Source organism: Poecilia formosa, unplaced genomic scaffold (genome assembly GCF_000485575.1).
Source record: "Poecilia formosa unplaced genomic scaffold, Poecilia_formosa-5.1.2 Scaffold303, whole genome shotgun sequence".
Taxonomy (NCBI): domain Eukaryota; kingdom Metazoa; phylum Chordata; class Actinopteri; order Cyprinodontiformes; family Poeciliidae; genus Poecilia; species Poecilia formosa.
Genome location: NW_006800242.1, coordinates 573,740 through 599,793, shown reverse-complemented (window position 1 = coordinate 599,793; position 26,054 = coordinate 573,740). Strand labels below are relative to the sequence as shown.

At 37.3% G+C, this 26,054-nt stretch overlaps 1 protein-coding gene across 4 annotated transcripts in view; it reads right to left on the bottom strand.

Moving 5' to 3' along the window:
• pcgf3 (polycomb group ring finger 3) overlaps positions 1-26,054 on the bottom strand; it is a 52,901-nt gene that overhangs the window by 21,812 nt on the left and 5,035 nt on the right. For 3 of the 4 annotated variants that reach the window (XR_001658704.1, XR_001658706.1, XM_007572556.2), the window contains exons 2-4: positions 13,932-14,041; positions 8,122-8,239; positions 5,018-5,114 (exon numbers count right to left, since the gene is read on the bottom strand). Coding sequence is in view for 1 of the 4 variants with exons in the window: in XM_007572556.2 (XP_007572618.1) it covers positions 5,018-5,114; positions 8,122-8,239; positions 13,932-13,946 (230 nt within the window). In the remaining 3 variants the exon portion in view is untranslated. Of the gene's footprint in view, positions 1-5,017; positions 5,115-8,121; positions 8,240-11,877; positions 11,985-13,931; positions 14,042-26,054 lie in introns of those variants that run through there. The other variant, XR_001658705.1, reaches the window with a different exon arrangement.

The following is a 26,054-nucleotide window of genomic DNA, read 5'->3' as shown; positions in this document are numbered from 1 at the left end:
GTCACTCTTCCACCCACCAGTTGATTTATGCAGCATGTCAAACCAAAAATGCTCACTTCTTTGCCCTCCTGCATCTCTGTAAACTCTGGTTCATAAAAAGCACCAAACCTCAAGATGGAAAAATGTCAAATGTGTTGTAACATTGACACTCTCTGAATTTGGTGTGGAGCATATGCTCTTCCCAGTCTGGCTGTGAAGTAGCCTTTTTTTTTTTTCCTGTGCTTGTGACACGGCGGCACAGTGGGGACGGCTCGGGTCTGACGGTGCTTTTTGACACCTGGCTCTGACAGCCGGATAACGGACACGGCGTGTCGAGTTTGCAGCAGAGTTATGGAGGATAGATCCAGAAAACGTGGCATGTTTGTCAACGCTGCGGCACGCTGAGGGTCAAAATAGCTCTGAGCAGCAAAACAGTGACCCCTGCTGGACAAACGGTGGTACTACTTCCAATTTGTTTCTGGTAATTGAAGAATTTACTAGCCGTTTTTCTCGGTTACATTTGGTAATAACTAGATACATTTACTCAATTACATTTATTTAAAGTATTTTACAAAGCTGTACTTTTTACTTTTACTCGAGTAAATTTATTACTAAGTATTTCTACTCTTATTTGAGTAAAATTTCTGGATTCTCTTCCTACTGCATGAAAAACAAACATGTTTAAACCAAAAAATAATCACCAGACACAGACCTACAGTTTTTGTTAACGTCTCATAAGTTTTATTTAAAAATAAAATTTATTTGGATAAATTTTCTTTTGCCTGATTTTGCTATTTTCTTTGTTACTCATGCGAGTTATTGTACCAAAATTGCACTTAACTTTACATTTTGGTCCGTCTGATTGTGTAATCTTTAAAGATTAAATGATTGATAATCTGATTAGTTACTCAATACTTGAGTAGACGTTTTACCAAATACTTTTTTACTCTCAAGTAATTTCTTGGACGGCTACTTTTCACTTTTACTTGAGTGAAAATAGTTTGAAGTAGTGTTTCTCTTGACTACAATCTACCCACTTCTGGTTATATTGGACTTTTTTGGGCTAAAAAATTTTATCTTCTGTGTTTGAAAAATAGCAGATAAGAAAACGATGATTTCCTAATTCACTTGGAAATTCAGAAAATGTGTAAACAGATTAATTTCTTAAAGAGAGATTCAGATATCCATGTCAAGTTTGATCAATATAAATAAGCCAAAAAGTTTTATTTACCATCTGTTTGAGATTTTGGCTTTAAATCACTTGTGATGTCTGTTGTCAAGTCTAATTTCCAGTGATGTAAAATTTCCTGTGAAATAATGAACCTGCAGTCATCTCCGTTTATTTGATAACTAAAAAGGCAACATTTTGATTCTGCATTAATCACAAAAATAATACTGGGAAATCAATTCAGGGGCTTATTAAACCTTAATTCTACCAAATACTGTTGTCACAAATTCACATTAATAATATTTTTTAATATAAATGTAAATCAGTTGTAATAGGAATCATTAACTAGAATAAATGTGACTTCAAAAGAGCTAGTAATCATAATAACATGAGGTCCAAAACATAGAAACACAACCTCTTTAAAAAGGAGAGAGAAACAAAGTATGGACTAAAAGTAAATATAATTGTATTAAATTCTATTAATACACATTTATTATCTTTTTTCCTAAATTTGTTCAAAAATAAAAAGCTCAGAAATGTGTTTTTCTGTCTCAGGAGTTTCCATTTCAGAACCGAACAAGACGTTTAGATGTGGATTAGTTTTCCTAAAGCTTCTGAAGCATCTGTGTTGGTTCATTTCCTAAAACATTCTGATTAAAAAACAGAAAACCTCCCAACAAGACAGAAAGAAATGAAACTTATATTCAACAGCAGCGCTGCAACGCCTGTCTTTCTGCACCAGCTGTGCAGCTTTCATCAGAAACTACATCTCTAAAGTCATGAAGGATTATTTTCTTAAAAAGTGCATCGCTGAGGTTTCACCACTAAATGCAGCCATGCATCCAAACAGAAACAGATGAAACTGTTTGTGTTGAAAGTGATTTAAAAAAGGAGGTGAAGTTGACACCCAATCTGATGAAACACTTTTCATTAGAGAAAACTGAGACCATCTCATGTCTTCTGTTTGTCAGATTGAGGGAAAACCACAACAAAAAGCAGAAATTTAAAAAAATGAATCAAATGTTTTTAAATTATACATTTTTAATTATTAGTATCATAAAATTAATTTCAGGAATTTAGTGATTCGTTTCACAAATTGTCTAAAACAAAACTGATGATTTTCCTAGTTTCAAAAATCTTTTAAATGAATCTAACAATTTCTGAGTTTTACTCCTTATTTCCCTCTAAAATTCTAATATGACATTGTATATTTTGCATGTTTGCTGTTAAAAGTTTTCAGTTCCTATTGGGCTCCAAAGGATTACTTTATTTTCAGTAATGATAACAGATTTTTGTCACTTTCTTTCTTTCAAAACACTTGCTATATCAAGTTTAACCAAAAATAAAAGCTGACTGGGTGAAGCAACTTTGGCTTTCCAGAAAAAGTCTCACCTTTTTTTAAAACTTGGTTATAAAAAGATAAATACTTTGTAGGAAAATTATATTGGAAATAATTTTATCACAAATTCAAACTCTCAACCTTTGTATAGCTTTTGAATTGGGGCCACACAAAATCAGTCCAAGGGCCATAAAAGGCCCCTGTGCCACACTTGGGACACCCCTGAAATAAATCAAGACACGCATTGAAAGTTTTGGGGATTTAAACCAGGAAAATCTAAGAAAATACCTTAAACTTTGTTGCTGAAATGTCATAAAACATGACAAAAGTAAACAGAAATAAGTATCTCTAAATTAAAAAGGTAAAAAATGTCCAGCAGGTCAAAAGTTTACAAACAAAAAGCTGAATGTCAGACAGCCAGAGGTTATTTCTGCTGCTCCTGCTGCAGGCATGCAGAGCTGACGCTGAACTGCAGTCGCAGATTACAGATCAGACTAATCAGGGAAATTACATTAGTGTTTCATTAGAATGCAAATCTACACTCCCCTGGCTCTCTGCGAAAAAGTAATAAAGCTTTAAAAGTTGGGCCTTGTGCTGAAGTCTTCCCTCTTTTCTTTTCATTTCTCTTCTAAGCGGTTAGACATTCAATCAATCCGTTAAAACGCTCTTGATCAATAGCCCTCCAAGGCTCCTACGCGCCTTTTCTCCAGTTCTTCTACGTAAATAATCAATAAAATTCAGCACAATTCATCTTGAATTATAAAGTCTATCTAATAGTCCTCTGGGAATGACTTTATTGGAGTTCAATCACTATTTTCTGTCTGCTAAACTGTTTTTTTTTTTTTTTTGGTATTTTACATCTAAACAGGAACTAAATTTGTTTTTAAAAGGCAGCTGGAAAAAGTCAGTTTTATTTGCACAAGGGAGTTCAAAGTGCTTTAAATGGTAAAAACAACACAATTACCAATCATAAAATAAGCAATAAACATTAGATTTTGTCAACTGCTATCATCAAATATAATAATCAATGTTCCAGTCGATTGTAATCAAAGGCAGCTCTAAATAAATGTAATCTTAATTTAAAGAATTAAAGAAACAGAAACTGACAAAAACAAAAGGTTGACTTCATAAATGGCAGCAAATCTCCTTTTAAATGGTTCAGAAAGTGCAATTAGTAGTTCTAAATATAAATTAGAATAAATAAGTCAGAGATAAGTCAGAGCAAGAAGCATAGAACTAGACTGAATAGATCTGCTCTTATTGATCAGGCACATTATCACGATACCCAATACAGAATTTGCAGGTCAGACAGAAGTCGCAAAAAAAAAAAAAAAACAAAAAAAGAAAATTTAAAAATCCGAATTGAGCATTAATTCCTTTTTAAAACAATGACAAAAAGGATATTTTTTTTCTGATTGGTTTGAAAAAAGTGTTCATCCACTCAGCGTGGTTTTAAACATGCTACACCAGTAGGGGGCAGCGGAGAGCAAAACTAAAACCTGACAAGAGAAAAATAAACATCAGCTGTTCATATTGGCTCAATTTTATTTATCGGACCAATATCAATATGTTAAGAAAATGACAAATATCGGCCGATGTTAGTGCCGATATATTGTACATCCCTAATATTAAATGGAGGATACCATACCAACTTTATGTATAAAGCACTTTAAAACAGCTGATACAAAGTGCTGTACATCAAAACACGTGTGAATGAAAGCCCAATCGCATGAAAATATATCCGTTTATCAAATACCTGGATACATGTGGACAACAGGGATGCACCAACTGCAGCTTTTTTACTGATCTCTGAAAAGTCTGACATACTGATTCTGACTTTGGCCAAAACCATTTTTTTTGTTTGAAAGTCTCTGAGTTGGCAGCAGTGGGTTGACTCTTCTTACTGTGAATGTGCAGAATGACCCGGCGGGCCGGTCTACAGTCAAACCTCTCACAGGAGAGGACAGTGGGTGATTTTTAGACCTTTGCTGAAGTAAATAAGAACAGAGGATAAGGTCAGCTATCGGCCGATCACCAACATCACAAGATTAAAGAAATCGGTGCACCTCTAGTGTACAAGGCCTTCGTTGCGTTGGTTACTTAAATAGTTACTGAGTTTGTTAGTTAGTAAAGAAGGAACTCCTGAATGCCACAGGAATCCCTTTTATAAAAGATTACAGTGAAACGCTGGCTGCTTTGAAATAAAACATAACCGAATCACCAGCCGTATGACTCTGGTGTTTTACACACACGGTGCAATATTAACTGCAGAGTACTGAAGTGTTTATGTAGAGTGAGGTTGTGAATGAGTTGGGGTTAGATGCATCATCTATTAGAAAAACACACAGAGCGCCTCAGCAGCTCGAGGCCGCTGCGCCTGCAGCAGAGCTGGAATAAAATGGATTCATCGGCTCCTCAGTCCTCGGCAGTTTATCGTGTTAGTGGCGGCGTGCTGCTGATTGCAGACTGTCTGTGTGTGTGTGTGTGTGTGTGTGTGTGTGTGTGCTGCTCTGCGGCGGTCCCCCACTCACCCGATGTACTGCAGTGGATGGCTCTGATGAATAACAATCCTACACGTGGGGCACGTGTTGTTCTCCTCCAGATACTTTACAAGGCAGCTTCTGCAGACTGCAGACACACACAGCAGATGAAGCGTTACAACGCAGCGTACATCCTCCATTACACTCCCAGCTTCACTACAACGATGCCTTTCATTTGGTTTCAAAAGTTGCAAACCTCAAACTCGTTCATGGTTCTGAAATTTAACAATTAGCGTGTGCGCATGATTAAAAAAAACTATATACTGCTCCTTTTTTTAGGTAATTGTACGGTTGTGACTCCATTCAGAGTGCCACAAACACAAATATTGTTCATTCCAACTTCAAACAGACTTCTTCAGGACAAGAATTCAATAAAAAAAGTGATATATGTCACCAAGCTGCACACAGTTGTGAGCCGAGCTGAACTATATAGTCTCTGTAAACAAAACTATCCTTCAAAAAAAAGGGATAGTTGAGACCAAAGAACCAGACTGAAGACTTCTTTCATCTAGTTTTTGGCAAGAAAAGAGAAAAGACAAATTATTGGGCTTGTTTTAATTTATCTTATCAATTAATTTGTTGCTTACTGCAACAGGCCTACACGTTACTGCATTTAATCATATTGCAGAATTTACTGCATAACATTTCCAATAATACTTAGTTTTGTGTGAAATTTATCATCATGAAAATGATGAATCAAAATTCTTATTATGATAAACTCTTCACGATAAATGCACACCTCTACTTTGCACACTTCTGCACGACCAGCAGCTCCAAACAACAACAAGCTACCACCCCAGTGTTTCTTCACTGAATGGTGCATTTTGTGTTGCTCAGGAACAAGCAAAGAGTCTCTCCCGCATTAAACACATCAGTGTGAAAGAAAAAACAAAGTCTCAATTAAAAAGAACCAAATGTGCCTTGTTTTATGATTCATCTGGAATCACAAGGCAACTTTGGATCAAGGTACAAATCCCCTCAAATGACATTCAGACTTCAGGGAATTTTACTTTCAAGTACAGCCACCTTTTGTTGGATACAATAAACGTATTGTGGAATCCTGCGGTGTAATTTGCGGAGCCCGTTGTGCCGTGAAATCCATCTCTTCTTGACATTTTTATTGCACCAGAGCAGCTGCGCTGATGACGTGATGCGAATGTCTTTGTTGTCTCGGCTCTCCGACGGTGGAGCCCCCTTTTTTCCACACTGAGAGGCAAAAATCAAAGCCTCACGTCTGGACGCTTCATGTTTGAAGTGGCCAAGAAGGCTCCCATCTGTGGTGACCAGGCGCCCTCTAGTGGAGACAAACGGTACTGAAGCATCTGGGTTTGTTTTGTGAATTTAATCCAGGTTTCTCTGACCTTTACGTTGTTCTTTCGTGTTGCAAATATCATAAATGTTTCCCTTCAAGTGCTACAAGCAGCCTGCAGCTAAAAACAATCCAGAATTCCTGCAGGATAAGTATCAGCTTTGTGTCAGCGCGCTGCTTGCTAAGCTTTCTACACTGGCTCAGCTCTCATGTGAGCAGCTTCAGACGGCAGATGAAATAAACAGGACGCAAACTTGTAAACTCTGTGACCCCACCGGGATCCCTGAATTCAAAAACAAGTTGGTTTCTTTTCAGAGTGAAATGCAGACGGCTTCATCTGAGCAGGAACTAGAAAGAAACTGGATGATTTCATTTAAACCGAGTCTGCAGGCCAGCAGAGGCCCCAATGCAGGAAGTGTTGAGGTGAAAAAACAAAGAGGAAGCTGGCCTTTAAAAATGATTTCACAAAAGAACTGCAACCTATAAAAACATGCACATGAACTAATGAAGGACATGGCAAAGATTTCAAAAGATTTTTAAAACCCAAACAGAATCAGAAAACAAGAAAAAGGGATCAAGCATCTATCAAGGAGAATTAGGATTGTTTGTTTTAGAATTACAAGAATAAAATCATAATATTAGCAAAATAGAGACATTACAAGAAAAAAATGTTTTAATGGGAAAAAAGCTGTGATATAGTTGTCAGGATCTGTTGTAAGTATAATTGTTTCAAAGTCCTGCTACTGACAACTGATGCTGATTTGTCAAAAGATTAAATATTTCCTTATCTGTAAAACTGATACCAAAATAAAACTTTACAAGGTTTAACTTTCCTCATTTAGTCGTCATAAAACCAGATATTTTCATAAAACCACTCTCTTGCAATAAATAAACTTTATCATTATTTAATATGTTTTTAGATTGTGTACTTCTATTTATTTGTATTTGTTACTTTTTAATTTTAATTTTTATTTTCTTTTGCATTTCTCCATTCTGTATTTCAAACGTTGTAATCTTTCCCTGGGAAATAAGAGTTCTAATGATTGTTTTATTTATCATGATGCACAAACCTATTCATGTTTTTTGTATTGTGCATTATGATGGTGACTGTTTTTTGTAAAATCAATAAAAAAAAAATAAAATAAAAAAAAACAGTTTTTCAGATATTTTCCGTCATCTGCAATTTTAAAAATTTATTTAAAATCAGAAATCAAGAACAATATTCTACTTTCGCTTAAATAATTTTATCTTGCACATAACCCCATGTGTTCCCTTCGTCTTCATACCGCTCAGACCTCAATTCAACATTTTCCATTGTGTTTTAATGATGCAGCCTAAACATTAATCTCGACTAATGAAGATCTCTTCTGACTCAAGGAGGGTAATTTTGTGTCAAATTCAAAGCCCTGATCCAACAAAATAGTAAGAAACTGCAGAAAGCAGCAGATGGTGTAATTTGACTTTGCTGAACCCAGCTAATGATGCACCTCAGTGTGAACGAGAGGCGACGTTATTTCCCCCCTTCTTGTGAGATATAATGTGCAGATTACACGCTCTGTGATCGTGTGTGTGCACACAATTACCTCAAGATGTTGACTTAGATCAACTTTCAACAGAGAAATATCTATAAACTGCTTCAGTTTTCTGCTAAAAAAACAAGATGTTTATTTCTGTGATTGTGCGTTTTAGAATAAAAGAGAACAAAAAGAAGAAGGTAGAAAACAGGAAATGGGTCGAGACGGATGAAGACTGAGCGGATGAGGAAAGCGTGGGAGGAAGGACCTACAGGTGTGTAAGCACTCGGTGACGGTGGTGGCGTCGATCAGGTAGCCCTCACACAGGCGACATGTGATGTGGGCGTTGATGTGACACAGCTTTATCTTCCTCGTCAGCATGTCGGGGTTCTGGGGAGGAACAGGGACACAAAGAAACGGGCTGAAGATCAAAACAAGCATCACATGACGTCGGTGAGCTCTGCCACAATGACACAAAACAACACCGCTCACACTGATGGCAATGAAGAAGATTAGATTACAATAATCACGTCTGTTACAGGGTATAGAGGAGGATCTGTGGTGCTGTGGGTCTGTTTCTCTTGAAAGAGTCATGAAAATCCTGTTAGAGTGCATGGAACCATGAGTTATTTCAAATGATTAATCGTATTAATCGATTATTCAAATAATCGTTAACTAATTTAGTAATCGATTAATCATTAACTGGAGCATACAGACATAAAGAACAACATATCTGGAGCAGCACCCTGTTCATAAAATGTATACATTTGACAATTAAGTAGAAAAAAATCTGTAAATATGTTCATTTTGTTCAAATTCACTATGTTGTTGCATTTCCGGCAACAAAATGTGTTTTTTCTTATTTACAAAATGAATTGAATTATCTATTTGCACATTTGAATGCATTTCCAATATTGTATAAAAAATCATTTAATGAAAAATCACCAGGATGTGCCAAGATATTTCATTTAATTAACTGACTAATCGGCAAAATAATCGATTACTAAAATAATCCGCTAGTTGCATCCCTGATATATATTTATCAAAACACATCTTGATGGTCCCAGAAACTTTTGATGAATCATTCTGTGGACACGCGAGACAAAACCTGAACTTATTTGAAGGTGTTTGTCCCTGTGACGGAGGAGCCATCACGAGCCGGGACTTAATTAGGAGTCCGTGTTAATATGCGTACATATCGCTAACTTACTTACTTCTGTTAAACTGATGCGGTTCATCGTGGGCGCACAAGCGGTGTTCCTGCTTCAGTTTGCATCCATCCTAACCTGTTTTCACTTCCAAACACTTTCCCAGTTTTTGTTTTCAAGCAGCGTTATTTCCGGGTGTGGAGCACCAGGAGTCAGGTGATGACGTCATCGGAACATACCGAGTGTTCTCTATTAAATTGATTATTGTATTTTTGATTATAAATTTATTTATTTTCCTTATTATTATGATCTGTTTTGTATCCTTTAAGAGTTCATTTGAGTTAGAAGTAATTGTTTTGTTTGCTTGATTTGTCTTTCTGTGGGCGGAGCCTGTGGCTTTAAAAAGCAGGGCTCTGCGCCACAGGGAGGCAGTCTGTGGCTAGACTCCTGCCATATCACAGTGAAGGTGATGGACTCTTTTCTTGAAGGTACTTGCTGTTTGTTTTAACCTGCCTGGACGTCCCTGTATATATATTCTTCACTTGCCACCTTTTTGCTCACTTGAAGAATTGAATAAATTTCACTAAAGTGATCTCTGGCCTTGGGCAGTCATTTTTTTGTTTGTCCAAGAATAAGAGAACCCCGTCACAGTCCCATTAGTGTAAAACTAACTCAGCATTTCAGAAAAAGGTTTTAATTAAACATGGTGGAGGCAGAGTGATGGTTTCAGCTGCTTTAGGACATGGATTAATTACTACGATGAGCAAATCCTGAACTACAATGTCCAACTACTTCCAGTGTGGCCTAGTCAAAGTCTGGCCATACATCTAATTGAGATGCTGTGGCATGAACTTAAATCTGTCATTTTTGATTGAAGGAATGGTTTCAGTGCACTTAAGTTTAAATTTATCCAAAGTACACCAGGAGGTTTACTGCTGAATTTCTCATAAAAACACACAAAAATGAAGGTTTCAGTGGGGCCTAGTCAAAGTCTGTCGTTAAATTGAATTTAGGTAGTAATTTTTGCTTTAAATTAAGCAAAAGTCGTTGCCGGGATTCAAAATGCTTGATACTTTTTTCACATTGGGTGAAATTGGTTGAGATCATTTTTTCCTATTAAGAAGTTAAATCATAACTTAAAAATTGAATTTTAAATTTATTATGATTTAAAGGGGGCAAATACTTTTTCACAACACTGTTATTAACCTTTAAGCTTCTTTTTCCACCCATTAAGAATCCAGTTAGGAAACAGAAGAACTGTCTCTGAAAAGGGAAAATAAACTGAATCTGCAACATAATTTCAAATAATCACTGTAGTTTTTCTTTTTCCTCAATCTGAGTTTGTTTCATCAACTTTTCATAAAGATAAATGACCTGACAGCTTCCTGGAAGTGAAGTGCTGCTGCTGCTGGATCTGCTCTGAGGGTAATTGGTTAATACTTTGTAAGCCTCTCTGACTAAACTCTCACATGATTTGGATATTACTGCAGCTTTTTATATTAGATCACAGACCATCATTGTTTTCTACGCCAACTTGCATCTTCGTTTATTCCCTGCTAATAACCTGCTGCTCCCTTGAATCCACCTCCAACCTGACAACACCAGCAAGGAGCCAGGAGAGTCATTTATCGCCGGCGGAAACAACTCATTACCGATTTTTATCCACAAGTGAGCACAGCTGCTGTGCAGCAACGCAGACGAACCCGCCGCGACTCGCCGCTCCGAGGGCGAATCACGCTCCGACAGAGAGGAAGCTCCGGTTGAGTTGAGCAACAGCGTGACACACTGTGGTTTCATTGTTAACAAACCCCTGGGAGTTTACTCGTAGAAACTCAGCGCACGTGTGAACGCTCACAGCATCTGTTAGATCAGGGGTGTCCAAACTGTGGCCCGGGGGCCATTTGTGGACCCTGGACTTATCTTGTGCGGCCCTCAGCTGCAATTTAAAAATGATACAAATTTGACCTGAAGATGCAAAGAGATGTTTATTTTGCAATCAGGGAAAAGTCATTACCAGTGCAATTTTATTACACAAGAAACTACAACACAAAACATTTGCCTTTTTTTTTTTTGTCTTTTTATAACCAAGAAAAAAAAAAAAAAAAAAGATAAACTTTCCTGAAAAGCCAAATTTTCCGCATCCAAGTCAGCTTTTATTTTCTTTTAAACTTGGCTAAATTTTGAAACAAAGTGACCCAAATCCTGTTCTTACTGAAACTTGACACGAAGGTTGAAGAAAGAAATACTGCCACCTGCAGGTGGGAGTTAGAAGTCGATGAAACCCAAAGTTTTTGACAGATTTTATGGAAAATTAGCAAAAATAAGCCCCAAAAACATTGCAGTTGTTCGTTGGTGTAAAAAAATGCAGGAATCTGTTGATTTTGCATGAACTGGATGCATCCCTGTACCATTAAAAATGAATTAAATGTTCAGGTTTGTTTCAGGTATGTTGGAGCAGTCAAAGCTGCTCTCGCTCCTACTGAGTAAATCTTTTAATTGTGAAGAAAATGTTTCTGGATCTTGTTTCTGTGGAGTGATTTGTTTACCGAAATCAAGCTGACCAATAACCAGGCGACCTGGTGTGAGCTGAGCAGCGTGGATCGCTCAGCTAATGGCGGGTCATGCTGAGTGAATCAGACTCTGAGACACCCAGCATCCATTATTTAGAGGCTGAAACATCTCCAGGAATCATCCTCAACTACAAGAACTGTGCAGACGTCCAGGAGGCAACACAAGGAAAAAGATCCGTCTTCAGAAGCTTTCAGCTCAAAGCGCAACAGAGAAACTTTTTGCTTTTGAGTTAGACAATGTTTCAAGTCCATTTAGGAGATTTTTCCCAAAGCAGGAGGTAAAAACATTGGAGAGGAGAGCAGGTCTTACCCCTAATACCGCCATGCGTCGACTGTGGGTGGAGCAGCAGCCACGTCTCTTCCTGCGGTTGTGCGGCCGACGGCGTTAGCTGCTCATCATGGAGTGCCTCTCATCAAAGCCTGGAAACGAGCAAATAAAATAACTAAGTTTTAACAAGAATATGCAGAGGAGCTGTTAAATAATAAGGAGGTGATGGTAGAGGAATAAATGAGGAGGAAAACAAGGCAGAGTCACAGAGCTTGGTGGTTTTCTGCTTTTATATTTACAGAATAACACCTGAAAAGTGATGAATAAGATTTTATTAAGTTTGTGCACACCAGGAAAAAAAACAATCAGTAAAAATGTCAAATAAAAAACATTTTTAAACACTTAAGCATCTAGCATTCTTAGTCCCCTCAGGAACTAAGAACGAATAAGAAGCCTAAAAGTAAACTATGGTTATCTTTTATTGCAGCAAATTTACCTGAAGCTTAAACATTTTTGAAAAATCCAGCCTTTTATACAATTGGAAGCCAATTAATGCCATGAAAGGAACGAGAAAAGCCCAAGAGGAAGTTGTAATTATGAGTTATGAAATCATGATTATGACAACAAGTCAAAACTACAAGAATAAAACTTACAATTTTGAGTTTTAAAGTCAGAATTACAAATTTCAAGTTTTAAAAGTTGTAATTTCAAACTGCGCAGGTGTGACACATAAAACTCATGATCATTTTCTTAGATTATGACGAGATTCTTAGTTTTAGAGGATTTTTACTGTAACGTTTGGTGTGGACATTACAGTAGAAACTAACGGGGATCCTTAAAGAAACTGTCAAATTCACTAAAGTTTGTGAGTTCAGCAGAGAAAGACAATGACTCTGAACCAAGTCCAACCGTCCTGCTGAATCCGCCCTCTGCTGAAGGACAGAAGACGTCCAGCACAGCAGTGACTAGTTGTGCCATCACAAGCCGTGATTCATCGCTTAATCGTAGGAGTCGACCTCTCTAGTCACGATGAGAGGGGAAATCTGAGGCACCCACCGATCCTTCATCCTCCTCCACACGCATTAGAAACAGAAAGTCTTTAAAGTGTCCGGCGCGCCGGCCGGTCTCTGCCAGCTCATCAGACCGTGAAATTATCCAGGTTAGTCGGCCGAGATGAAACACGGAGAGGGCTTCTGAGGACGCACACACACCGTACTGCTGGCGGTCACAGCGCCTTAACGCGGATGTTACTGTAATTTTACACCTGCAGTGTCTTGGTGATGTAATGCGGTCAAGCTGCGGTCAAACAGAGCACCTCTGACACCTCTGATTACTTCGCTCATTAAAAAGTCAAATCAGATGAAAAATATCAGCAGGATTTAGGAAGCAAACAGAAAACAGAACATCAACCCTGATAGATTTAAATAAATTTAAAGTTAACAACTAGAGGTTTATAACAACACAAACAGAATCCACTTTTTTCACTACCAATACTTAAGCTTTAGTATAAGGCANTTTTATGGAAAATTAGCAAAAATAAGCCCCAAAAACATTGCAGTTGTTCGTTGGTGTAAAAAAATGCAGGAATCTGTTGATTTTGCATGAACTGGATGCATCCCTGTACCATTAAAAATGAATTAAATGTTCAGGTTCGTTTCAGGTATGTTGGAGCAGTCAAAGCTGCTCTCGCTCCTACTGAGTAAATCTTTTAATTGTGAAGAAAATGTTTCTGGATCTTGTTTCTGTGGAGTGATTTGTTTACCGAAATCAAGCTGACCAATAACCAGGCGACCTGGTGTGAGCTGAGCAGCGTGGATCGCTCAGCTAATGGCGGGTCATGCTGAGTGAATCAGACTCTGAGACACCCAGCATCCATTATTTAGAGGCTGAAACATCTCCAGGAATCATCCTCAACTACAAGAACTGTGCAGACGTCCAGGAGGCAACACAAGGAAAAAGATCCGTCTTCAGAAGCTTTCAGCTCAAAGCGCAACAGAGAAACTTTTTGCTTTTGAGTTAGACAATGTTTCAAGTCCATTTAGGAGATTTTTCCCAAAGCAGGAGGTAAAAACATTGGAGAGGAGAGCAGGTCTTACCCCTAATACCGCCATGCGTCGACTGTGTGTGGAGCAGCAGCCACGTCTCTTCCTGCGGTTGTGCGGCCGACGGCGTTAGCTGCTCATCATGGAGTGCCTCTCATCAAAGCCTGGAAACGAGCAAATAAAATAACTACGTTTTAACAAGAATATGCAGAGGAGCTGTTAAATAATAAGGAGGTGATGGTAGAGGAATAAATGAGGAGGAAAACAAGGCAGAGTCACAGTTTGGTGGTTTTCTGCTTTTATATTTACAGAATAACACCTGAAAAGTGATGAATAAGATTTTATTAAGTTTGTGCACACCAGGAAAAAAAACAATCAGTAAAAATGTCAAATAAAAAACATTTTTAAACACTTAAGCATCTAGCATTCTTAGTCCCCTCAGGAACTAAGAACGAATAAGAAGCCTAAAAGTAAACTATGGTTATCTTTTATTGCAGCAAATTTACCTGAAGCTTAAACATTTTTGAAAAATCCAGCCTTTTATACAATTGGAAGCCAATTAATGCCATGAAAGGAACGAGAAAAGCCCAAGAGGAAGTTGTAATTATGAGTTATAAAATCATGATTATGAGAACAAGTCAAAACTACAAGAATAAAACTTACAATTTTGAGTTTTAAAGTCAGAATTACAAATTTCAAGTTTTAAAAGTTGTAATTTCAAACTGCGCAGGTGTGACACATAAAACTCATGATCATTTTCTTAGATTATGACGAGATTCTTAGTTTTAAAGGATTTTTACTGTAACGTTTGGTGTGGACATTACAGTAGAAACTAACGGGGATCCTTAAAGAAACTGTCAAATTCACTAAAGTTTGTGAGTTCAGCAGAGAAAGACAATGACTCTGAACCAAGTCCAACCGTCCTGCTGAATCCGCCCTCTGCTGAAGGACAGAAGACGTCCAGCACAGCAGTGACTAGTTGTGCCATCACAAGCCGTGATTCATCGCTTAATCGTAGGAGTCGACCTCTCTAGTCACGATGAGAGGGGAAATCTGAGGCACCCACCGATCCTTCATCCTCCTCCACACGCATTAGAAACAGAAAGTCTTTAAAGTGTCCGGCGCGCCGGCCGGTCTCTGCCAGCTCATCAGACCGTGAAATTATCCCGGTTAGTCGGCCGAGATGAAACACGGAGAGGGCTTCTGAGGACGCACACACACCGTACTGCTGGCGGTCACAGCGCCTTAACGCGGATGTTACTGTAATTTTACACCTGCAGTGTCTTGGTGATGTAATGCGGTCAAGCTGCGGTCAAACAGAGCACCTCTGATTACTTCGCTCATTAAAAAGTCAAATCAGATGAAAAATATCAGCAGGATTTAGGAAGCAAACAGAAAACAGAACATCAACCCTGATAGATTTAAATAAATTTAAAGTTAACAACTAGAGGTTTATAACAACACAAACATAATCCACTTTTTTCACTACCAATACTTAAGCTTTAGTATAAGGCATATCCTGCAGATTTTTCATTCAACCATTTAAGCTTATTTTATACCGCGTTAGAAATACATTAAAATATGCATAAGCAATTAAAATCATTTAAACATTTTATTCCTTTTGTGTAGCAGAGAATGAATCTGCAGCTAAAATACTAGAGTTAATCTGTTGATTATTTCTGGATTAAATTAAGAATTGGATTGCAAAACATACTTAATACATTTATTTTGTACAGAATTTTAACCAGATGAAGCTAAAGCAATGCAACTTACAGACGGAGCTTTTTTATTTAAATGCAAAATGTATACATTTTTGTACAGTTGTGGTTTAACTATTGCTGTGAATATTTTGGAGATTCTATAAAAGAGTTTAGTATCAAATGGAATGGATCTGAGATGTGAGGTTGGTGTTAAACCTTGGACATGAATCTGGTTAGAAAAGGTGAAAATGAGTAAAAGATTAAAGTAAACTGCTCTTGACACGCTGTAGTGATTCATAATGGAGTTAATCACCACCCTTCATCCTCCCACTGAAACCTGTCCAACTGTTTGCCTCAAAAGAAACTAATTTACATCCCTGAAACCAGTCCCTCTGAAACCAGTCCCTCTGAAACCAGTCCCTCTGGTTTCAGAAACGACCACAGAGCCTCGTCACAGCCGCTGCATTTCTTCGTTAGTCAGATTCCACCCAAACATTTACAGTTCAGGTCATTAAAAATGAAACTTTACAGTAGAGATTGTAGAAATCTGAATAATCTGAAGAGACTCGGTCTGGTTTCAGAGCTCGTTGTGGCGCAGAAACGGCGCAGCCGGACGCCACTGGTGATATTCTTGTGGCTTCAGATGGTGGACCCGAGTCGGTACTGGTGCTGTTGGATCTCAGAGAAGCCTTGTCTTAATCATGAGATTATTTTACTCAATCCAGGACATGTTGCATGGATCCCAGGAACAATTGGTTTAGATCATTTTTAATGGACTCCAGTTTGTTTAAATGGATGATGCATCTCAGTAAATTCTAATTTCATTACGATAAAATATAGAAATATTAAATAGCATGAAATACATTTCTAATGTTGATAGTGCTCCACTAGTAGTAATGTGAAACACCCGGAGTGTATTATGTGACTAAAAATATACCTTAAATCCCATATCAGAGTTTCATTTGACTTTTTTTTTTTTTCTTCAAAAAATGGTGAAGAAAATCTACTTTGTGTATTAAAAAGTCTGATGCAAAATATAATAGTGTTTGAAAAAAATCAGCTGAGCCAAAATTTTCCACCTCCATCATATTTCCCCAATTTTAGCTTCTGTGAAATCCAAAATATAAAGTTGCTTTTATAAACAACCAAACTCAATCAGTATGTTGCACTGCATGTTGCTAACAAAGCATTTAAACTGCAGGTTTATTTGTGATAAATCTGAGTTTAGAGCACAATATTATCTTTTAAATAAATCACCATATCAACCTGCTTTTCATACTCCAATAAAACTGGTGAAAATACAAACAAATTGCAAAATTAGGCCAATAAGAAACATTAAATAATGCCAAAAACTGACTAAAATATCAGCTTATGATGTTTAGGATTTGCATCACAACAATTTGGATCGCTTGTGTTGCTAGTAAATGAAAACAATTAGATTAAGAGGAGATGATAAATGTCTTGATTTAATTTTGGCTGATTTAATTGTGCTCTCGTTAAGCGGTTTCAAAGTGGAGCCAAGTGGCCTGTTAGAGGAGAAAAGCGGTGCAGGGAGAAATTTAAGTAAAAGTTTCCTAAAATAAGACGTTTTACTGACTGAGAGGAGAAAATGAAGCTTGTCAAATTATATTTCACAGCTTTACGTTCCACAAAGAATTTGTCCAGCTCCTCAAATACAGCAGATACAATTATCATTTATAGAAAATATTATTCAATTATTTAAAAAAATTACTTTATAAAATACAAAATTCAAGTAAAATTGTTTTAAATTATCTAAATTATTAACTGAATTTTTTTAAAAATTAAATTAAAAAGTCTTGCATCAAATAAAAGAATCACAAATTAGATTATAAAATTAAAAATTATTCAAATATTTATAAAGTGAGCAAATATCTTGGAGAGACCTCATCTGTTAGCATCTTTTTATAATATTTGAAAAGGCAACGTTACTTCATAACAATTAACAACAGAAGAAACAGATTCTCCTAAATCCTCCCAAAAACAATCATAAATGTATCAAAACAATAAAGACGCTGCAGTTTAAAAGTCTGCTGTGGTTTCTGTCTTGTCATGTAGTGTTTTATGGAAAAAGAAAAGCAAAAGTTTTGTCATTTCTTCCCGTCAGTGAGCGTCCTCCAAGTGTTTCTCTAAGCATTCAGCAGAACATTTAGCAACAAAGACTGAAACAGTTTCTACCCTGAACGCCTCAGAAAAACTACTGCAGTTTGAATGATTTATGTCTTAAATGGTACAGAAACCTCTTTAAAACTGACAACATTTGCAGTCAATCATTCACTGGACTACAAGTCCCAGAAGATGTTAAGCACACACAGAATAGACAGATAAACACTCCGGCTCCACAAAGAGCCCCTGTCGGGCCGCTGGAGTGTTTGGATCCAGCATAAATTGGCCGCCAGCTGGAGCGACGGACAGCGAAGGCCTGTATCGGCGCTCGGAGCCAGGAGGAGAGGCCCCTGCTTGTTGTGGAAACTTTGGCTTCAGTTCAAAACACACAGCCCAGGACCACACACACAAACACTCAAACCAAAACTTAAGAGTCCACAGAAAAACACGAGAAAAGCCCACAGATTCCCTCACACTTTCCCCGTCACACACACAGTTATTGTTCCTGCTTAATTCTTTCTGATGGCCCTCAATCCCCCAGCACGACTCTGTGCCTGGGGAAATCATTCAGACAATAGAGGCGATCCAAACAGAACCAGACTGCAGCCAGCCAGGAGGCTGGACGAGCTGCCAAGAGGCAGCGGCGCTGGAATAATCGAGCTTTGAGTCGAGGCGGAGGAGTTTTTCAAGCTAAAGTGTCATTTATCCCGGAGAGAAAAGGAAGATAACTTAAAACAGAAACTGCTTCTGAAGGACTCCGGCCTAAATATTTAACTCCACTGGTAAAACAACGCAGAATTGCTACAATATCAGAGGTTATATTGTCAGTGTTGGGTCACACAGAAAATCAGCAGACAAACATCTGCAAACAAATAGATGTGTTTCCATTGACAGTATGAATGCACATTTTGAAAATAAATTATCTTAATGGAAACACAATAAGTCACAATAAACCAATTAATTGGATGATGAATTAAAACAAACTCAATAATTTGCATTTGTAAGATTTAGCATTTTCCTCTTTTTTTAAATCCATTTCTACCAAACACTGAATGATTAAGATCTTTAGTCTGGTGTTTTGGTCTCAACCTGCCTTTTTTGAAGGACCATTTAGTTTACAGAGCACCAGACTTAACAGTTTCATCATCCAGTTTTTGGTAGAAGGAGAGAGAAAACGATAAATCATTATTAAATCTAATTATTGCAGTTTTTTAATTTATTGCTTATTGCAACAGTCCAAAAACATTTTTATAATGTTTCATAAAAACATTCTAAAACATCTTTCTGCAACATTTCCAACTGTGGAGTTACAACAACACAACTAACTTGTGTGGCCTGACTAAATATATCTGCTACAGTCATGTGTGCCTGCAGTTAAATTGGTCCCGGAGGGGGAATTGGGTAGATTACTGCAGTAAGACCATCTCTGCCTTCATGTAAAAAGGAGTAAATGATTCCCTTTAAAAACAGCTTACACAAAAATGAAACAGTTCCAACACTAAGAGGCTTTGCACAAATATTTCCTCCTAAGTGGCATGTGTCATTAGAGGCAGCAAATGAGCTTGTTATGAGGACTCCTTGAGAAATCAAACACAGAAGCAAAGTTCCTGCTGTGCAGACACACGGCGAGGCAAACGAGGAGAAACATCAAACAATAAACCGACAACCAGGGAGTTTCCAGTAACAAATACGTTTAACATGGGATTCCTGAACCGAAATATTAGAAAGAGGAGATTACTCTTCAGCAATAAGACATTATCTGTATGCTACCATAAAGGTACATTCTGGGCTGAATGTTAGGTTGTTAATTCTCAACCTTAAAAATAAAAATAATTGTAAATCAGCAATATTACAACTCAATAACAGGATATTTCAAAACTGTAATGACCTAGAATTCATTTGCTACAAGCTGAAGTTTACATTTTCTGTGGAAAAACTTCAATCTGGTTTTTGTGTTTCTGTAAATCTAAGTTCACACAACAGGCAAATGTGACCCAAATCATGTCTATATGTCTATAATATCCCAAAGAAAATGCAGCGTGGGAAGCTGAAACACTTTGATGCAAAGCTATTTGACACATTTGGCTGGCATGTACAGACCAACCAATCCCGGAGCGGCATTCCTTTTCCTTGGCTCTGATTGGCTGTAACCCCAAAGAGCAGCGATGATGTCAGCTAGTAGAGCTAAGACTCTTTCTACTGTGTATATTAAACATATTAAGATATATTTGCTGTTTGAACTTTTAAAATAAACAGTTACAAGCGTTTTTTAGAGGGTTTCCAAAGTATTCGTGGATTTCAACGTGTCCAAATCTATTCCTCATCATAAATTGCATTTTTTTAAAAAACATTTTGCAATGTTTATGTCTTCATTTTACCTTTGTTTACTGGAACTTTCCAGTATTTTAAAAATATATTTTTTAAATCACACAGGTTGGTTGTTGGGTGTCCTAATTTTTCACAGTTGAGCCAAACTGTTGGAGATTCGACCTTCACCGCCATGTTGGTTTGATGATAACGGCAGTTTTCTGGGTCAACCACACCCACTGACGGCAGCAGTTTTCTAACTGATTTCTCCTGCTGAACTGCCTTGTTGTAACCAAAGAGAACAAAATGATCCAAAAATTACAAAAGATTAAAAGAAACAACATCTAATAAATCAAGATTTCTTACTGAGTGTTTCAGGACTGCAACTTCAGTTACTTTATTGATTTATTCTGATGATTGAATGCTAAGAAATTGACATTTTACAGATTTTTAAAAAATTAAACTGCAATATAAGAAATACATTAAAAGGTGAATAGAAACAAATAATTGAATTTTTTTTAATAAGACTTCTTTTCTTACTTAAAGGGCATAAATATAGTGAATCTGAAGAAAAAACTGTGCCGCTTGAGGTGTTTTAGATAAAACATATTTACAGATATTTATCTAAAATGCAAAATGTATGTAAATTTATACGTTTTGCTGCAATTAAATCAGCTTCGGTTTAATTGCAGTTCTAAATGTGTTTTTTTTTTTCAGTAAACAGCCTTTTTTAAATCTGTATAGCCCAGTTAGTGATTACTCAGTAAATTAGTTGACAATAATTTCAATAACTGATTAATCAAATTAATCATAATTAAGAGTCATATTTCAAGTGACACCAACGGACTTAAAACAGCTCAAAAATCTGTTCTAGCACATGACTGACTGAATTAACTAAAGAGCAGCTTGACAGGATAAATGAACCGAAGTCGGCTACTTTACTGAACAATTTATGTTGAGTGGATCAAATGAAAGATTCTCAGAAAATTCAATAAACCCATCAGAAAATGTTTTGATCTTCCATAACTCAAGTCTTGGGTCTGTCCATTGTGACAAGTCCAAAACAACTTCTCAAAGAAGGAATCCAGAAACCATCCTATGATGGTGATTATTAATTCACAACTGCAGATCACATCAGGGAGCCAATAGATACTCCTTCTATTGCTTTGGCGCTCTAATGGATACTAAATCTGTCAAACTGAAGAACAAAGCAGACAAACAGGAAGCATCTGTATCTGGGACAATTTAGAGACAAGTTTGACGCAGGATATTAAGGGCTTTTAAGGAAAGCAGCAACACACCAGTCATCCGCACGGATGTTATGACTAGAGATAAAACAATTATTAAGCCAATGATGAAAAAAATACGGCCATTCTTTCCACAACTTTCAGTTCAAATACAATTCTGTAAATTAAATGCACCAAAAACTGAGATCTACAACAAATAGCCTCTTCTTGGTTTGGCAAAGTTTTGTTTACATTTGGTGAAAAAGGAAGTTGTGCTCAGTGTCTTCTTAAGGCAATTTTCTTCAGTGGTTTTTGGTGCAGCGCCAACACAAGCGATGGAGTAAACATCAGTGCAGACTCAGTGCAGAGTCATAGTAGCTCTACTGAATGGCAAATATTAAACATATTTGTTTGCTTAACTACATATTCAGACTTGGATTTTATTACACTGTTCTTCAATCTTGATGTTTTGCTTTGTAATTTCTGGCACTTGGGGCAGAATTTTGATTTGCTCCAATTAGATTAAAACCAACTGTGATTGACTAAGTTGTGAGCTCAGTTGTTTGCATGTTAAAACATACTTTGCATGTGAAGGACAGATAAAATGTTGTGTGTTTTCTGGCATTGATGGCTTTCCATACACATGAGGAGCATGAGAGAGAGTCGGGCAACAAACAGGGAATGACTTCATCAGAACTGAGCACATATTTAATGAATATTTGTGAGATTTAAACACACACATCACAGATTATTGTTTGTTTATATATGCGCTCAAATCAGTCTCACTGCATGTTCAGATTGAGTTTGACGTTTGTGCCCAAATTAAACTGAGTCTACCCGACTATCAGGTGTAAAAACAACCAAACATGTTTCACTCGTTTTTAAACAGAAACTTAAATATTTCTACCAAGAACCTATGGCAGATTTAACACAGCATATAAGAAAAATATGTACCAACCACAGTAAAAATCTAAATTAATCCCCAGCTGGCTGCTACACCAACACAGAGAAGTGTCATTTACACCAGAAAGGCAGATGTGGGGAGTTAAAACAACAGTATTTACAGTAGTTGTCACATGAATGAAATGATTGTGGTTCAAAGGTCAAAAACTCCAACTCTGACCCCTAACACAAACACACACTTCAGTAACAGGCTGTTACATTTGACTTGGCTCCTAAAGTAAGATTAGGTCTGATACGACGGTGCGTCTCTGGTTGGTAGATGACGTACCGTCATTTACAAAAGGGAGAATTGTGCATCATCACATAGGAGTTAAATTACTGCTGCAACAAACAAGAAGCAATAACCAGTTTAAACAGACGGCCGTAAAAAAGTGCAAAGAGTTTAGGCTATGACTATCAGTTATCAGCATAGGTATTAATCTGTCTTTAGTTTTGCAGGCTTTAACAGCAGAATTACATTTCACATCTGTCAGGACTCAAATGTCAAACTTCACTTAACGCGTCTGTCGGCAGGTCACAGTGAGAAATGTCAGCACTTAGCCAACCTCAGAGCTGACAGGCTCCAGGAGTCCTCTGCCTCCCACTTATTCTCCCACAGCCTCACTTTTATACTCTTCAAACATTTTTTCACTAAAAGGAGCTTCTACTTCCCTGTCATTTTCACATATTCCCTGTTTCCTCTGAAATCATCAGCCGCTGTTTTCACAAACGGGTCAACCGACTGCCAAACACGAGTTAATAAATCTTATACTGAATGTTTCAATCGATAAACTGGAAAGTTTTATCCTCTGAGCAGCAGTCATTAAATTACAACTTTCATAAAGATATCTACTTCCAGAGGCAAAAAGAAAGCTTGACAGTAGTAAGAATTGAATGTAAAGGCCGCTGAAGGACTGCTAGAGAAAGTAATGAAAACAAAATTAAATTAGGCGACTAATGATCAGCTACATTTTACAATCGGAGGTGAAAAATAAAGTACAGTCCCCTTCCAGTTCAAGAGTTTTATATGTCGTGACATAATAAAAATGCCCTGATCCTTATGAAATTCTAAAATTATTTATTTTTAATCTTAAACACAAACAGTTGATGCCAAATTTAATTGATTGCACAATTATCCATAAAAACTAAAGCTTTGACATTTTGTTACTCTAAAGCATAAAGGAGTTTCTCAACATGCCGTCAAAGCAGAAAGATATCATTAAGATTTGAGAAAAGCAACCAATTCTGCCCATCAGTCTGAGAGCGGTAAAGTTTTTAAAATGCATAATTCTGCAGCGATAATAGATTATTCACACATGAAAACCATTTAAGGCAGGTGCTAAGCGTCCCAGGAGTGGATGACCCAGCAAATTCACCCCAGGTCCAGAACATGCATTGCTGCAAAATTTAAAAAGCTCTATGTCAGACTTTACAGGCCTGAGTTAGTGGTTTTAAATGGTAAAAGTAAAGGTGCACTGATCTGACAGTTTTCTGTCCGATTACCAATCTTTAAAAAGTCTCACCTGCTGATTTAGATCTTAATCCGTATTGATTTAGTTTTGTCTGAAAACTCACTAAACAACAAATTAGCTGAGCTGGCAGTACAATATTCAACATTATAAAACTCTGTTGATCAAACAGTCAATTGATTCACAGTCATTAGAGGCAGCTCTAATACAAATATCACCAATAAGTAGCTAATTAACCATCCCATTATCCAGGATGGGGTTTACAGCCCATCTCCAACCAGATTAATACATTTCCACATTTTCTTAGGGATGTACCAAGACATCATCGCACCAGATCCCCAGACATTAAAGCGTCACAATAAATCTCGGGGATTCGACTGCTGTCTGGCGAGTGCTAGTTAGCTGCAGCTTGGGTTTCCAGAAGGAACGAAAAATGGCAACAGTGACAGACGAGGCACGAACAATATGTAAATACTGCAAGTCGTTCCAATCCTGAAGCAGTCAGGAAGCATCGCCATAGCAACCGATTAGTGGTTGTCAAGGGTTACGCTGAGCTATCATAAGCCCAGCTTTAGTAGATGGAAATGGTAAATGTACTGAAGACCATTAATAGTTGGTTTCAAGTGAACAAAAAGGTTGAGTTCATGAGAAAAAGAAATATATTAAAATACAGAATAAAGTTATTTTTGCAACATAAATTCTCTTCAAACTAACAATTGCATCTTGTCTTGTAAGATTTACGTACCGTTACATGTTGTGTAGTGCAGAATATTACGAGCAACAAGAGTCAAAATATAAACTAACCATAATAAACTGACACAAGAGATAAAGAATACACAAGAAGGGCTCATTTTTATCAAAAGGTGCCAGAAAAAAAATAATTTTAAGTTGAATCTGAATGATCAAGACTCCGGGAACAAAGTCCTTTGGTCAGATCAGTCAGTTTGGTGATTAGTGAAAAACATTTTTGGAGAAAACTTTAAAGCCGGTTGTAAAGCTCGGTGGTGGAGATGTGATGATCCAGAACCTGGGTATGTTACAATCATTAACGCAACATTATTCTGGAGTTAACTGTGAAGACATCTGTCCTGCAGAACCTGGTATAAAAAATGGTCTAATCTTTCATGGGGTGTTTTATATTTTGTTTTATTTTTACATTTGTCCTTTTTAAATAAATAAGTGTTGATTCTGGGGAGATTGAAGAGAACAGATAGAACTGACTCTGTTCAGAAAAACCAACACATTCTTCAATAAAAGATTCACCAGGTCAAACTGACTCATCTTTGACATCAACAATAATGACATCAAAGAACCAGATGAGTTTAATCCAGCTAGACTCTGTTTGGACACGAGTACAGGTCGTTCTGAAGCATCAGTGAGGAGTAACACACTCTTATTAGTCCTGTGTGTTAGAAATCATGTCTGTTTAGCAGAATTACTGCAGCTGTCATGGAAGAAACTGAAGATCAGAGCATCAAACAAACTTAATTTCAGACCAAACAATCAGTAAAGTTCCTGTTTCCATTATGCAGATTAAATTGAAAGTAAAATATTGAGGTAAGGAGGGTTCAGTGAAACATCACATGGATTTCTATTGTTCTCATTTTCTCAGTTTTAACCACAAGCGTCTGACAGAGTCACCCGCAAGGTCTGAGATGACAGTTATTAGCCATTTACCGTACAGATGGTCTGCTGTACAAGGCGGGCAAGCGATTAATTCCTCATTTGGCACGCTGACATTCATTTCCCAAAGCTTTTAATAAGCTGACAAAGATGCTAAAAGCTGTGGAGTTTCTTGTTCTTTGATGCGATACAGACCATCGCTGACCCTCCACCGTTTTATCAGCTGAGAGAAAAGGGAGAGAAAATCTTGTTTCCTGTTGCTGCTTTGCAGAGAACTGTACCAGGTGAGCAATGCAAATAATTTCCAACAGACAAAGTAAGCGGTTGGATGTGAAAGAGTTTAGAGTCTATGGTTTCTGTCAGAGTCTTTATAATGTCAACGCAAATAAAGACAGTCAGAGTATTGGAATTCACCCAACCTGTTGGCAAGCAGCTATTTCAGATGTTGACACACCAACAGATGGAATCAGATGGAGCACAAGCAGGGACTTGAGTTTCATAAGAGGATAACATTCACGCAACCAGGACAAGGATGGTCATGTTTAGTTACCTTTAAGCACCTGCAGGTAGATTCATTTACCTAAACTAAGAGCCCTGCCAGCTCCCTTTACCAGTTTCATAATGGTACAGACCCAATGACTGATAATGTCTGGTTCACATGGCAATTATCTGTTGACTTTCAAAACATAAGAGACCTCACACAATTTAAAAAAATCATAGAAAGGTTTCCCAAAGTGTATTATAAGCCTGGCAGACCACCAGGCTTTACTTGCACTCCCACCAGTC